At 38.3% G+C, this 16,148-nt stretch overlaps 2 protein-coding genes across 2 annotated transcripts in view; both read right to left on the bottom strand.

Annotated features, from left to right (window-relative positions):
* Positions 1-3,417: 3,417 nt before the first annotated feature.
* LOC121730486 (glycosaminoglycan xylosylkinase homolog) lies at positions 3,418-7,289 on the bottom strand. Its single transcript, XM_042119536.1, has 6 exons — positions 6,729-7,289; positions 6,503-6,640; positions 5,786-6,014; positions 5,164-5,359; positions 4,869-5,069; positions 3,418-4,245 (listed from the first exon to the last, which is right to left on the bottom strand). Exons 1-6 carry the CDS (start codon positions 7,026-7,028, stop codon positions 4,032-4,034), a joined length of 1,278 nt encoding a protein of 425 aa, XP_041975470.1. The 5' UTR covers positions 7,029-7,289; the 3' UTR covers positions 3,418-4,031.
* A 3,912-nt stretch (positions 7,290-11,201) lies between these two features.
* The window catches only part of LOC121730705 (short stature homeobox protein 2-like), a 31,826-nt gene continuing 26,879 nt past the window's right edge, over positions 11,202-16,148 (bottom strand). The window contains exons 4-5 of the mRNA XM_042119844.1: positions 11,865-12,034; positions 11,202-11,399 (exon numbers count right to left, since the gene is read on the bottom strand). Of these exons, the coding sequence (XP_041975778.1) occupies positions 11,202-11,399; positions 11,865-12,034 (368 nt within the window). The remainder of the gene's footprint in view (positions 11,400-11,864; positions 12,035-16,148) is intronic.

Raw genomic sequence — 16,148 nt, 5'->3', positions numbered from 1 at the left:
CTCAATGAATATTGCACTACTCAATGGCACTACTACTCGACCAAGCCAACTAGACGAATGTCAAAGCTTGCTCCCTCGCACTTACGCATGTCGCTAGCAATGCATATAATGCCGGCTCTCGACATAGGCGAACGCGTTGGCCAACGCGTCTGCAGACGCGTTGGCCCAATGTGTAAAACGGGCGTTCGCGCGTTGGCCGTAGGTATTTAGACGTTGGCCAACGCGCGAACGCCCGTTCTACACATTGGGCCAACGCGTCTGCAGACGCGTTGGCCAACGCGTTCGCCTATGTCGAGAGCCGCCATAAGTGCGAGAGAGCATGATTTGACAGTCGTCTAGTTGGCTTGGTCGAGTAGTAGTGCAATGTTTTCCAAACGAGTTCCAGTATTTCCGGTATACGAGTTCTTATTTTCCTCTATAATTTCCGGTTTGTCGCACCTCTTACGATTGTGCACAAAAAAGCCGATTGCTGTTTAAAATCTGTGTACCTATCTTTCTACCAGGGCTTCAAATACCGGTATTTTTTCATAACGTTATTGCTTCAAGAGCATAGATAACGGTATGAAAATTAGATACTAGAAATAACGGTAAAAATTGGAACTAATACCAGTAAATGCTATAACGGTAAATAGGATTTATAACGGTAAATATATGTTCTTTGATAACGTTACTTTTGTAAAATAAGTACTTAATTTAATCAGTCAATTCAGTATGCAGTATGCACAAAATTAAACTAGACGTGTCTGGTGACCAGTAGGTATATATTATAGGAAAAATGACGTCTAATAAGAATGACATGGTCAGTACTCAGTAGTTCAGTGCTCAGTATCTTTGTTCAAATTTTACTAATTTATGGTTTGTATAGTAAATTATTGTATTGTCAGCACGTGCGCCATGCGCTGGCTGCCGGACGGACTCTGTTGTTTTGCAGACGACGGGGCGAGGTGGTACACAAAGCACACGACGAGTGGAGGCAGTCAGTTCAGGACGTTCGTTCTAGTGGAGATAGAGAGAATAGAGCTAGCTGCCACCTCGCGCCGCCGCGCCGTCTGCTTTACTGCATCTTAACTGGTTTGTGTGATCCACGGACATGCCGCGCCGCCAGAGCCCGCCGGGGACCTGCGGAGCGGTCTTTTTGCCCTTGGTGTGCGTTGGTAATACATATTGTAGGATTCCCTTTGTGCTATCGTTCGCGGCGAAATTGACCGGTCCGCCCCGCCCCGTCGTGTGCAAAGCGCCTCTGATCCGACGGGCTACGCTCCTTAAAATATTCTCCGTGTTATACCTACATATTTTGCTGTATAATTTTGGGCTTCCTTTTTTAAATGTGTTGATATTTTTAACTACAGTCTACAAAATATATATGTATTAAACTTAGAATTCTAGTAATAAATAATAAGACATACAAATAACTTAAAAGGCGTCGCCGGCCTTTTAAGAGGGAATAGGGTAAATGGGGGAGGGTAGGGAAGAGAATAGGGGAGGGGATTATGCCTCCGGTAAACTCACTCACTCGGCGAAACACAGCGCAAGCGCTGTTTCACGCCGGTTTTCTATGAGAACGTGGTATTTCTCCGGTCGAGCCGGCCCATTCATGCCGAAGCATGGCTCTCCCACGTATATAAAAACTGGTGCTCGGAAGTCGGAAGTTGGGCTGCGAGTGAGATTTGGTGCACAACGCATACCTGATACCAGAAAATATCGTTATATTTACCGGTATTTTCAAAACGATATTTTTTGGTTATGTTAATAGATATCGATAAAAAAATACCGTTATCTGGCTACCATTATGAAAATACCGGTACGTAACGATATTTTTTCGGGTATTCGATAACGTTATGAAGCCCTGCTTTCTACTCCATGTTAAACTTAAGAAACCATACCAAATTATATCATATCATCACAACACTCTCTCCTGCACGCTGCAGCCTGAAGAGTGACAGGATGTGAACATCCCCTGATTCTGCTGAGCTCTCGCGTGGGATAAATTAACATACATTGCATAGTACGTAATATTCTTTGTATTTCTTAATACAACCATAATAATACGAAATCACAGACTATTCAAGGGTAACAAAAATAATCACTAGAATAATAATTGATTTTTCTGTTACAATTACTTTCTAACATTGTAATTACACAGCACAGTTTAGACAAGTCTTATAAACATTAAACCTTAAATAGGCCTTTGGCGGTATAGCTCAATAATGGCTCAATACTATAATCAGAAAAGGTATAACAAAAAGGTAGGACAAATATTCTTGTTATGACTACGAAATTTATCAACGCCGAATAAAGTATACAATCACTTTACACTTAAAACATCATGTTATATTGTGTCAATAAAAAGGATGACATGATATTTAGGTAAACAAAATCTGACCGACTGTTACAATCTAATACAACACATTTATCATAGTGGGAGCAGTAATGAAGTTGACCTTTAAAAATTGTATTAAGCTATGAGCTTCATCACATATATTCCTTATGTGATTCTAAGCATTTTCAGTCCGGGGGGCAAAACGAAACATGTGGCTAGCGGGGGAGGGAGGGGTCAAAGATGGCCGCCGCCCGGTCTCTTTAAAAAAAAACTATCCTCGTCCTGGTGGCTACTAGGGCAATATTGGTATCATTTTCGTATAAACCAGAAACGTAGAATCTGTTTCTGATATTAATTATACTAAGTTTCATAGTAATTTTACAAGAAAAACGTAAAAATGTGAAAATCTCACTTGGAAATTTTTGCTTTGAAAGCTCATTACTTTTATATAGTGCTTAAAAATATCGTACAAAATGCTTGCTTTCACTAGGAATATCGGCTTCTTGATATAGGCATCTCATTTAGAGACTTAGTTCCTGATCTCATAATTTCGGCCACAGCTAAAATTAAAAATGCACAGAGTTATGTCTGTGTGCCGGCAATTGTGACCGGTAATTAAATTATTTTACAAAAAAAGAAACATTGATTCGTGTTTATTCACAAAGTAAGCATGTTTTGAAAAAAAAAAAAAAACAGCGAGCAGCTACACCCGCCTAGCGCGAGTGTAGCTTCCCGCGCTGCGGATTTTAATTTTTTTTAGCATCTTTTTGTAGAAGGAGATATTTAAAAGTGTATATTATATTTAGAATATACATAAAATGTGCTATATTATAATATTTTTTGTATGATAATATTAAGCACTATATAAAAGTAATGAGCTCTCAAAGCAAAAATCTCCAAGTGAGATTTTCACATTTTTACGTTTTTCTTGTAAAATTACTACGTAACTTAGTATAATTAATATCAGAAACAGATTCTACATCTTTGGTTTATACGAAAATGATACCAATCTTGCCCTAGTAGCCACCAGGACGAGGATGGATTTTTTTAAAGAGACCGGGTGGCGGCCATCTTTGAACCCGACTCTCCCCCGCTAGCCACATGTTTCGTTTTGCCCCCCGGACTGAAAATGCTTAAAATCACTTAAGGAACATATGTGATGAAGCTCATAGCTTAATACAATTTTTAAAGGTTCTGTATGGGTGCGATGCATAACTTCCTATACTATCATCTATATTTATATTACTAAGCACTACACTGAGTAACATAAAGGTCAGGAAAAAAATTAAGGTCATGACAGTTACTTAGCTTAATTCATCAAGCCCCACATGCTCGTCGGTGAACGAGATACAATAGAATATCTATTGTGTGTCGTTTTCCAACAATCGACAGATTAATATTACAAATATAGAGGTTCAAGCCAACAATTTGAGTGTGGTGACGTCTATCCTACTATTTCTGAAGTGATACAATCAAGTAGGTACTCTGGTCTCTGCTAATAACACCATAGCAGCTAGTAAGCGTCCTGCGCATACCATATTGCAGCTGTACTATTCATTGAGAAGTGCACCTGCACTTTTCTGGTGAGAAAGGGATAAAATACTCTCTAGTATTCACATATTATAAATTATTAATAGTATTTAGAATATACAATAATTATTTTCAAAAGTCAATAACATTCCTATAAAATAAATAATAGTTTGGAGATTCATTATAAAACTACATTTTGTATAACTTTTGCCCGGCCGTGTTTGCCAATACAATACTGTATGGTGGCATACACCTTCATCAACCGCCGCTCCACAGCTTTGAAATGTTCCTCTCGGGCCAGCTGGTGGCCGTGCAGTGCTGCCAACAACTTGATCGTTTCAGTCAAACTGCCGCCAGACACCATCTCCAAACTTTGCCATGTTGATGATGCCAACCTAATAAATGATTTTTTTTTAAATTAAATAAGGTGGCAAACGAGCAAACGGGTCACCTGATGGTAAGCAACTACCGTCGCCCATGGACATTCGCAACATCAGAAGAGCTGCAGGTGCGTTGCCGGCCTTTTAAGAGGGAATACGCTCTTTTCTTGAAGGTTTGCAGGTCGTATAGGTCCGGAAATACTGCTGGTGACAGTTCGTTCCAGAGTTTTACAGTGCGCGGCAGAAAGTTACGCGAAAAACGCACTGTGGAAGACTGCCACTCATCAAGGTGATGAGGATGGTATGTTTTTCGCGTAGGACGATAGCGAAAAGTTGCAGATGGTATGATTCCGAACAATTCCTCAGAGCACTCCCCGTGATACAAACAATAGAGGATGCAGAGTGAAGCTACATCTCGGCGTAATTCCAAGGGGTCCAAGCTGTTTAAAACACTATGGCAGTCAACAATTCGAGCGGCCCTTCATTGGATACGATCCAGAGGGGGCAGAAATACCGATTTACCAACAATATTTGGTGTTTTGAAAGTTTCTACCTTCCCCAATTTCTCAGACAAAGACAGCCTTGCGTAAATTATGGCATTCAAAATATATTTTATTTGGCTGAAAATTTATACTTACATGCAGCACTGATACAATGGTGCTAGGATATCTAGTTCATCAACTCTTGGGTTCCCCAGGCCTTTCCCATTGTCCAATAACACAATTTGATCTTTGTACACCTCATAGTGGTGTCTGTCTCCATTTTGTATAAGGAAATCGAATATTGCAACATCAACGAGGTTCAGTATTCGCTTTACACTCAGAAGCCCTTTTACTTTCCTAGAAATAAATGGTAAAATTAATGAAAAGAGTTTGTAAATAGTACTCCTCATCTATCATCTGAATCTACATTCAAAGTATATGTATTACTTACTTACAAAAATCTTTATCATTCTGCCATTCCATACTTCTTGTAGTATAGGACCTTCTCCAGGGAGACTTGTGGACTTTAAACTGTTTGTCCAGGTACAATATAGCCGCCCCCTCTATGTGACCGTTTTGGTCAGGGCACACAGTTTCATTCCTCTTACAGTAGAAACATTTGCCGAAAATACACAACAATCCACTCTCTGAAACATACAAGAGTCCATAATCAGAAAACTTTAAAAGAATGCACATGATTATTTTTTAATGTTTTTAACCCTTATGTTTTCTATGCAGCCATGGTCAACTGGCTGGTTAGTACCAAAGTATGAGTCTCCTAACATAAATATATATTGTAGTAAGTATCATTTGCATTTGCCTCCTAGTGTATTAAAAGCTCAAATCTAAAAGATAAGTCATTTAAAAAAAAGAAATAAATTTTTGCTCCTATCTATTTCAATTAATCCTTTTATCGTGGGAAAACCAGACACAATAGCCTATCTATTGTTATCGCGGGGCTGCATGTGGCTGCTTGGGAGTTGAAGCATTAAATAATAATCTATTAAAATGTGAAATTTAAAGATTTCATTGCATTTAAAATTATATAAAAGCATTAACACAATATAACCCACCATTTTTAATCATAGACCTCTTGAGACCCACTGTGGCGACTGGTAATATGTCTTTGTTGAGATGTATCCTTCTTATTGCCGAGGGTGCAATCCACTTCATGTTGAGAACCATGGCCAGATAATATGCAAAGACCTCGGAATTGTGTCGGTCGAATCCACCATAAATATTACCATTTATCACATAATCCAAACTGTACCTTTTGGGCTTGAAGAATAGTTTTTGTTTACCCTGAAATCAAATAAGTTATTATCAAAATATAAAAATGAGATGTTTACCTCTCTTTTAGTACAATTGGGAATCTTTCATTAAATCAGAGTAAACATCCACAATTCTTGGCTAGACCATGAATTAAGTGCACTCACATTAGTGAGATATGAGATGACTTGGGTCAAAACAATACAGTATTTTTAAATATTATTATTAAGCTTTTGCCCGCGGCTTCGCTCATGTTAAGAAGTATTATTATATACAAACTTTCATCCCCTATTTTAACCCCTTGGAGGTGGAATTGATCAAAATCCTTTCTTAGCGTCCGCTAAGAAAGGACTTTGATCAATTTCACCTCCAATGACGTAGGCATCCGCCTACATCTATAATATCTACCTGCATGCTAAATTTCAGCCCGATCAGTCTACTGGTTTGGGCTGTGCGTTGATAGATCACCATGTCAGTCAGTCACCTTTGAGTTTTATATATATAGATATTAAGTTAATTACCTCTAACAAAAGAATCAGTTTAAGTTGTGTTCCTTTTGGGGCATTGTCCACCAATGCAATTGGAGCAGTCTGTATTGCGTGGAGTATTTTACCTGGGGTAGTGTCCTCATGGGGAAAAAGAGACACTTCACTATTCCACTGAAGGAAAATTGTAAGAATTATTTTGTAAGATAACTAATTTGTAAGATATTATAATTAGTAATTACTTAGCAATATTTGGGCTTACCTTTTCTGTTTCTCTCCAGACTGAGGTCGTGTTAACATTTTTTGTTGAATTAAATGAACGTAAAAGGTTTTTTTGATAAGGGACAAACTTCGAGTTTTTAACCTTGTATTGACTAGGTAAATAGTTAAGATAGTCATATATATCTTCAAAAACATTTGGCGTGAGATCTAATTTAATTCGAGGCACGTGAAAATTGGAGTTATTTTTACCTACACCGTTTAAAGTGTAAAAAAAGTAAATGTTGAGTCCCACAAGGACGAGAAGAAACAACGAGAATCCAAAGGCGTAGTTTAGAGACATGATAACTTCTTTCGATGTTAGAATGGATACAGAGATGTTTTAACGCATATTTGTTGAGTAATTTATAATAACAAGCGTTTTTTTTTAGATCTAATTACATTTTTGATCCCGTTCTAGTTGTATTTCTTTCTCTTTAAATGTTATGATTTTATATGCGAATTATGAACAGTTTGGGAATATTAATCTTTTTATCTTTACGGTGGTAAGTGTTTTTATCTCTTTATGTTATAATTTTATGTTATTTACGGTCACACGGCACACCATCACACATAACTTTGTATTTGTTTTGACAACTGACACTTCAAAGTTCAAAAGACATGACAGTATTTTTTGACGTTGACATTTTTATTTTTTAAAACCATTACAGCTGTAATGGTTTTAAAAAATATCATCAATAAATATCACAATATAAATCGATACAGTAGAATAAACTCAAAGATAGTACATGATATTATGTTTGGGAGGCAAAATCTAGTATAAATATATTATACTTAAATATCCTATCATTTCGAGATTTAAAGTTACATAAATTATGGTTACTGTACCTATAATATTATTAAGTATAATGTATTCGTGATCTTCTTCAAAATTTTAGGCTGGGACAACGCCTGGTACTCTATTTTTTTAATTGTTGTGCAACTTGGTGCTGATTTTTGTTACACAAATCATCAAAAATCTATATCTAGCAGGGAAAGAGATAAATACCTTTATTATATTCGCCTCATTACCAGTTTCTAAAATTATCTTAATTCTGGAATACAAATAAATAATATTGCTATTTTGAAAACTTAACGCAATAAAGTTTTCCAACGTCGTAAAATTGGAGTTAATGGTCATTCAATGTCTGAGGAGAGCTTTTAGGGCTCTCTTTGTGCCTGTCCAGTGTGTCCACATCTCCACGTCACGACGTCGTCAACGTGGAACGGTGCGGTAACGTGGCACGGTACGTTGACGTGACGTGTAAATTTACATGAACGTAACGTAAAATGCGCGTCTTTTTTCTTCTCTTTCTCCGTTTTGAACAATAGCAAAAGCAGAATACGCATTGTGCGGTCCACATCTAGATTAGTAGTGAAGAATGTAACAGTTTTACAAGGCATAGCGACGTAAAATGTTGCTACATCGTGATGTGCATTTTACGTTACGTTAACGTAAATTTGCACGTCACGTCAACGTACCGTGCCGCGTTACCGCACCGTTTCACGTTGACGACGTCGTGTCGTGGAGATGTGGACAGGCCGTTTATGTTACAAAATATCCAAATTACACAATTTAATTCTAATCTACCTCACTATTCAACAGACCAAACTTATTTTTTTTTTCAAACCATGATTTATTTTTTGTTTTTTACTTACTTAATATATTTTTCCTATCGTATTTATCGTAATGGTAGGAAAAAACATTTATATTACGCGGTTGAGCTGTTTCGAACTACACTGATTTTCATACTTCAAGCGAATTTCCCATTCTCAATGCACATGATTATATTTTTGTTTACCTAACACACTCACTACAGCCTAGACGGGCGTGTTTGCTGAGACGGGGCGCTGTTTGTCTCCGCTAACAGGATTACGTCCAATCAGCAGCGGGGACGTAATTGGGCGGGGGGCGGGGCGGGGGTGCTTTATAACATCTTGTGCAAACACCGGCCCCCGCTTGCGTGCGGTAATTTAAATGTTGGTGTAGGATGCAATATGTGGCCTCTACAAAAACAAGTGATTATGACTATTCGTTTATGATGGCTGATGTCGAATGTGCACTATAGTCAGTTTAGATCAGCTATACTCAACCTGCGGCCGTATACGGCCCACTGCGACTTTATTAGTGACCCGCGTGAAGTTAAAGTAATTGAGAAGATGAATGGGCAATTGAATGCATTTTGGTGATCTCACTTACAATTTTCAATTTAATTGTAACTACATACTTTGTTTTAATTAGGTGGCTAATTTTGGTAAATGTAATTTTTTACTTATAAAAATTCGATCGGTCGATTGCTGATGTACCGTAACTTTAAAAGAAATATAAATAATAAAAGTAAGTTTAAAAGTTAATACATCAATTTTAAATATTGATTGAAGTTTAAATTATTCATTTTCGTTGGCCGTCGGCCTTTGTTAATGGAGTTCTAAAAAAATATAAAATTAAATTATATAAACAATACAAGCCGGTCTGCCAAAGTGTTTTTCATACTTTGTCGCCTGCTTCGTATTTCGTAATGTACGGCTACGGCGTAGACCTTAGATGCATCGTAGTGCTACGCAACGTAGCGCGTAGCGGTCGTAGCACTCGTAGCGTTGCTACGTAACTCGTAGACCGTAGCTTGCCCGTAGACCGTAACCAGCTACAAAAACCAAAACCTAAACCACAGGAGATTTTTGGTACGAAATTAAAAAATATTCTCCTTGTTGTATTTAGTACAGAACTCCCAAATTAATAATGCGCATGGAAATCTTCGCTAATAATAATATTGTAATCACGAAAGCACCTGAATCTATGAAACTTGCATTTTGCACCTTGTTCCAAGGAAATAGAAGTAAATATCATAATATAGCCGGTGGCAAAAGCTCACCAGGAAGCCATCGCAGCGTTACCGTGGTAACGTCCAAGCAACGTCAGGCGCCTCTACGTCGCTGCAAAGCGCTGTTTTTCTTAAGGGGGCGACTAACCCTAAAGTGTCGATTTTATAATTCATTTTTATACATTTTTACCCGAAATGTTTTATTTTCTAAAATTAGATACTACATTATATTTCTGAGAATTCGATCTGAGCAAAAACACGATATCTTAAAATTTTCTCGATAGAAAAAAATCACAAAGATGCATCTAATTTTCACGAATTCATCATTTATTGCCATAACCGTGCATTGAACTAAGTTAATATTTTAACACATTGTATAAAATTCTATCTTTGAGAGATCGACCTAGCGGATTTTTAAAATGTTGTATATTTATCGAGTTATTGAGAAAAAACTAATTTGGCGATGAATCCGCGTCGTTCTTTTTCACCTGGCATATGAAAGACGGGCGTGAGTGTGAAGAGAGAAGGACAATGTTTGATTTTTGGGGTTAGTCGCCCTCTTAAAGTTAAGTTTAAAACAGCGCTTGCAGCGACGTCTTCCGACGCTCGGGAAATACGATCATTGCCGGAAAATTACGAAAATTTCTATGCGCATTATCACTTTGGGATTGCTTTGGGAGCACTGTATGTTAAAGAATACTAGTTGTCCCGGCATACGTTGTTTTGCCTTAATTATTATAAAGTATTTCGCCCATATTATTAATTTATTGAAGTGACTAATTAAGTACGGCACCATGGCGACATTCATCGCTATCCCGTCGCACAAACAATAATTGGTCGCTGTCAGTCTCGAGTTGTAATAATTTACTTTTATTTATTCAACAAATGCACTTATCAAGATAAAAAGTAGCCAGTAGCTGATTCTCAGACCAACTGAATATGCATTATGCATATATAAAATTTGGTAATAATCAGTAAAGACGTTTCGTAGGGGTGTACGGTAACTAACATTGTGACTCGAGAATTTTATATATACCTAAGATTTGATTCGGTTTATCGTCAAACATAACATGAAGTAAATAAAATTAAAATATTGGATAATGGAAATACTGGATCGATTTTAACCAGTAAAGCAACGAAGCATTTTTTTACAATCTATAACAAAAACATTAAAATATTTTCGTGGATATTATACACTGTACTGAAAAAAACAACAAACAATTTTAATTATATATTAGGACACAGCTATAGAAGTTCTAGGGGATACTTTTTAAATAAATTTTAATATTTACAAAGTTCTCGTTATATCTTACTTACATCTACGACATAGCAACTTTAGAAACTAAATCAATACTTATATTACGTCACATGAATAGGTACAATGTTACTCACATAAATGAGATCGTTTCAAGCTTGTCCACAAACACTTATCACAGTTAATTTTATATGTCATTGGTCCAATCATAACTTCAAATTTCGTTAACCAAAAATATCAACGTTCCAAAAGCCACCAGATAATATCTAAAATTAAGGACCCTTTCTTACTGAGTAGGGATTTTACCAGTCGATTACATTATGGCTGGTGATAACTGCATACATTATAGCGCCACTGGTAATAGAAAAGGGCCTTTATAACACGTGAGCTAGTGGTGCGGCTATGTGTCGGCGGGCGCGGGCGCGGAGGCGGGAGCGGGCGCGGTCGGGTCGCGAGCGGCGGCGAGCGCAGCGGCGTGACGTCGCGCCTTCAGCCGCAGATCGGCGATTGAAGAGGAGCGACAACGCGCGGCCAGCGCCGCCAGACCCGCGTACGGTGGACACAGCGCGGCCGCGGCGGCGGCGGCGGCGCTCGCGTACTGCAAATTGTTAGCGGTAAGGGTTCGGTCCAACATACAGCGAAATAGGCGTTTGAATTTGATTAAAATTGACCGTTTTGTGTTCATTCGGTACTTAAGTTTAGTGGTTCAGTTATTATAAGCAAGTGGAGCAATCCAATCCAATCCAAACAAAGTGGAATAAACAATCAAACGATGAGTCATTAAATTAAATTCAAAAACTTTTAATTGGCTTTTCAACTTCAAAAATAAAATAAATTTATTTTTTAACAACGTAGTTGTGCACAATGAATATTAGTGATAATAATAATTATATCTTCTATAATCTATATCAAATAGTACAAAACCTTGCTATCGTTGACTGGACAAATATCGAAATGATTCCTACCTATAAAAGTATAGGTATAGGTAAAGACCTATTCATGCATATTGCGAACTAGATAAAGCATGATAAAGAACAGCCCAATCATCGAAAAATATAATAACCTGATGTGCAGCAGCGGACAGCAGAGCGGAGTCAAACGGCGCGAAGGCGGTGGGCTGCGGCGGGAGCGGGAGCGGTGGCGGGCGCGGCGGCGCGGCGAGGCGCGGCACCGACACGTACGGCGCGACGCGACATGGCTCCAGCGGGGTGCCGCCGCCGCCTACCAGCAGACCTGGACACTCATGACTGTATAATGTGCTCAGAGATTGAATCCGCTCGAATCAATTTGAAAAAGGAAAATAGAAACAAACATTAATATTTAAAGAGTATGTTTTCAATTGTAGCTTTTTATAAATTAAAATTTAAATAAATTTACGACTTGTTTGATAGGAAAATTGTATGTCCAAACGCAGAGTAACAGGGAGAGCTTAGACATCAAAAGTAAATACATAGGAGTAAGGAGTGTAACATAAACGTAATACGAGTAACGAGTATTATAACAACATCGTAATGGTTATCGCATATTACACCGACTCCACAGTCCACTCCAAACCAACTCACAGAATAGCATTGAATTCTAAGCTATATGTAATGTAACTTAGGAGTTAATTTACTAACAAGCGAACAACTATACATAGTTGGCGACGTCGAGTCTTCAACTGGCTGCGGTGCGAGTTGGCAACAATATAGCGTAAATTTCCATGCCTGGATGCTGTGAGTTGGATTGGCGTCGAGTCGGTGTAATGTGCGATGAGCTTAACTCGCGGTGCATTTGCAAACTGTTCTCATATAGCCATAATATGAACTTTAGCTGCAATAACAGGATCAATAAGTACTGCTACAGAAGTATCAAGAACTAAAAATTAACTAACTGAAGTACACTTAAGCTAAAACAAATAGCTCGGAAATTGTACAAATCATCTAGTGCGTATTGAGCTGTGAGGGAACCGGACCATCAAACGGCTTTCAATCAGAATGACAGTTACAAACGAGCGGCAAATCTCTATCCGCCGAACCGAACTCCACTTAATTAAATTGATATTTAAGTGAAGCATAATTTGCTCGTAAATTAAGTGAGATCCGTTGTTTATAGCCCGGGGCAGAATCAGCTATTAATAAATTAACGCTTCGCAAACCAAAGACGCGTTATAAAGGCTTCTTATTTTGTTACAAAGGGTTGTTTTGTTGAGCTAATTGTGTGTCAGTGATTTTCAAAAATGTTAAAAGTAATTTTTAGCAAGCTTGTCACAAAAGGGTAAAAGCTTACAGTTGATTTTAAAATGTATGTAATTTTTTTGCTATACATCTAAACACGCACCTCGAATGTTAGAGGTAGAATGTTCAAAATATCACTCCACTGGTGCTATATGTTGGATATGATATCGCAATCATACAATATTAATTTGTAGCCGGGCTCAGTGGGCGGGGGCGAAGTGAGCGCTAAATCACGGCGCCGGTCGCCCGTCGACATTATCAAAATGGATGCTCCCCGTGTGTATGAGTTATTTCCATATTTGACACCGAATTACTTTCGAGAAGTGCCGACATAAATACGAGCGGGCGCTGGTCCGGCGAGGGATCCCCCGTCTCCGCCCCCTCGCCGCCCCCGCGACCGCCCCCGCCGCCCCGCGACCGCCGTGCATTTATTTGATTAACTCCGAGTTGTTTAATTTAATCGAATTACAAGGCGAGCGGGGCATCCCCGGTTTAAAGTGTTCGAACATCTTTACAGCGGTTTCTGCGTAATAAAACACGGCCACCCTCGCGACGAGAACTTTACAATTTCACGAGCAGGGGAACAATTAGGCGAGATTTTCATTTTTTTTCGCGCATCGAGACGATTGTTATTCCTACGGCGGGGATTCTTTTCTTCATTAAAAATGAATTTTTAATTTAATGAAAATTTATTACGAAAATTTTATGGCCCCCGAAATCGAGACGATGAATCGGCAAATTCAATTTGTGCTTTATACTTGCCAAAGAATTTATGGTCAATTCTTTTAGTCCTCGATTATACTTTATTAAAGTTTTCATGAATGTTATTGGAATTGAAAAAAAAATCTCCCAAACCAAAACCATTTGCTCGTGACTTAAGATAATGTGATATTGAAACTCTTTCGTCACATCACACTCAAGCATCAACATTAGGAGCCGCTTAGCGCCTATTCGGAGGGAAACACAACAAATAACCGTTTCATTTCACTCTACATGATTGTTCTCGCGTTCCCCCTGGCGCGGGGGAGGAGGGGGGGCACATAAGTTAATAAGACATTTAGCAGGGGACGGCGGGATTGCGTCCGAATGGCTCCCGCGGGGAATCATTTTATTCGATTCCGGAGAGCGGCTTTTTTCCGCTTTACGCTCTATTTAGCGGTCGGCAATCGCGCTATCCCCCTCCCCCGCGCCCGTCATCTTCACTTTGCTGACGAGCTCTTATGAGCGGGGACGTGCCGCCGCAATCATCTATTAACCATTTATTTATTTATCTCCGTGTTAAGTGCCTCTGGACGTCGAATGACGTTCCTTTATGCCTGGTTTCTGAGGTTTTCGACCGGAGTTTATCTAACAGCGTTGTTGAATTGTTATTTGTTAACGTGTGTACAAGTGAATAGATAAATTCCTGCAAAAACCAGTGATCCATTTTTCCGCGTCTGTGTATTTATTTATTTATGTCACTATCAGTAAAACTGCGTGGTAAAAAGAAACGTGTGATACATGACAGCAGAACCAATTTTTTACATCTTTTTGACGTCCAGTCGGCACTTATTGGAAAGTTGACAATTTAATCTCTTAGAAAGATGCTTGTGTATGTGTTACGTACGTAAACAAATTTTCATACACAGACGTAAATCAATTTCGGTTTCGTTTGACAGCTAGAGATTGTAGCTCTATTCCGCTAGGTATATTAACTTTATGATTACAACGCTTGTCAGAAATATAGCATAGTAAGAAATCGATTTGTAAACCAAATCGTTTGCGCAATGACACCGATAATAATAATAGAATGAAATTCGAGATCGTCGGATCTAGCCACAAATTAATTATTAACTGCTATTCTACATGAATTAAAAACGAAGGACTACAGAACCCATAAATATTACTAATAAATAATAGATAAGATTTGATATCGATAATAAAAAGCCACGGTGCATCGGCTAAGTGCGTTGCGCCATTCCGTAAATTTATCGTTTCGGCCATTGCACGTGTATTTGGCTGTTTTTTCCGGAATTCCGGGATGCCAGGCCGCGATCCTCGGCCCGCGAATCCCGTTTCGACCCGCCGCTTTAATTATTCATCCGTCTGAGTTATGGTCGAATTAAAAAACTGTTAGTCGGACGGGCGCCGGCGGGAGTAATCGAGTTACCCGGACTGATGGAGAATACGTAATATGTTTATGACTTGTAGCTCTTACTACTATTTAAATATATATTTAAAAGTGTAAAACAGTTTATTTAGAGTATAATAAAGTGCAATAACGGTCAAACTATCTAGTGGTATGTAACACATAACAAGAAAGTTACTCGTATCGTGCCGATCAAATACTTTCAAATATTTAAATCTTATATTTTAACAAATGAATTGCACAAAATAATAATTAAGAAATATAATAATATCATTCCTTAGTAGCCTGAGAAAGTTAACCCATAAGCATTTATTGGATCTTCCATTAAAACCTTCAAGTTCCATTATTAATAAGCATTTCGAATGTGACTCAATAAGTCTTGCAGGAATCGTGTATTGTTCCAAACACCAAAACCATCTATCAAGTCTTACGGCTTACTTAATCAGTCTGTTTCAGAAATCACAGTCTTAGTACCAATATTCAACGCAAACTAAGAAAACAATCTTTCCCCTTTATAATAGTCTAGAATTGCAAAACAAAGCGCATTAAAATCAATTCATAACATTGTAATTCGCGCTAAACTGTGATTGCGCGAGCATTTGTTTTCATTACCATAGTTATTTACATTCATTGTCGACAGAGGGGACGAAGGGACGTAGGGGACGGAGGGACGAATCATTTGTAAATGTTCATTTTGTTGCTCTCTGCGGCTTCATGATGACAATAGATATGATAGTTATTGTATGACTGCGTGCGTTTTTGTTTGTGAGATATTTTTTGTATTGAGTAGCGGTGAACAATTGGTTCACCGCTACTCACACGTCCTAAATCGCACTATCGAAGTTTTGTATGTTGCTGTTATTCAGCTGATAGCTGAGATAGTAGACTTGGGGCTGACCAAGCACCTCGCTTGGTCGGAGATCTCCATTTTGAGCTTCTACTCATACAATGTACTTCCTATTTTTGCCTTGCTGTTATTTCTTACGATTCGATATAAAGTAAA

Source organism: Aricia agestis, chromosome 9, assembly GCF_905147365.1.
Source record: "Aricia agestis chromosome 9, ilAriAges1.1, whole genome shotgun sequence".
Lineage (NCBI taxonomy): Eukaryota > Metazoa > Arthropoda > Insecta > Lepidoptera > Lycaenidae > Aricia > Aricia agestis.
This window is presented reverse-complemented; position numbering and strand designations above follow the sequence as displayed.

Bases quoted from the DNA above. Each gene is read 5' to 3' on its own strand.
- LOC121730486 (XM_042119536.1), bottom strand. From the start codon at position 7,028: ATGTCTCTAAACTACGCCTTTGGATTCTCGTTGTTTCTTCTCGTCCTT. The intron at 6,015-6,502 runs GTAATTAACTTA...ATTTGATTTCAG, and splicing joins AACTGATTCTTTTGTTAGAG to GGTAAACAAAAACTATTCTT. The intron at 4,246-4,868 runs GTAAGTATAAAT...ATCATTTATTAG, and splicing joins CCATTGTATCAGTGCTGCAT to GTTGGCATCATCAACATGGC.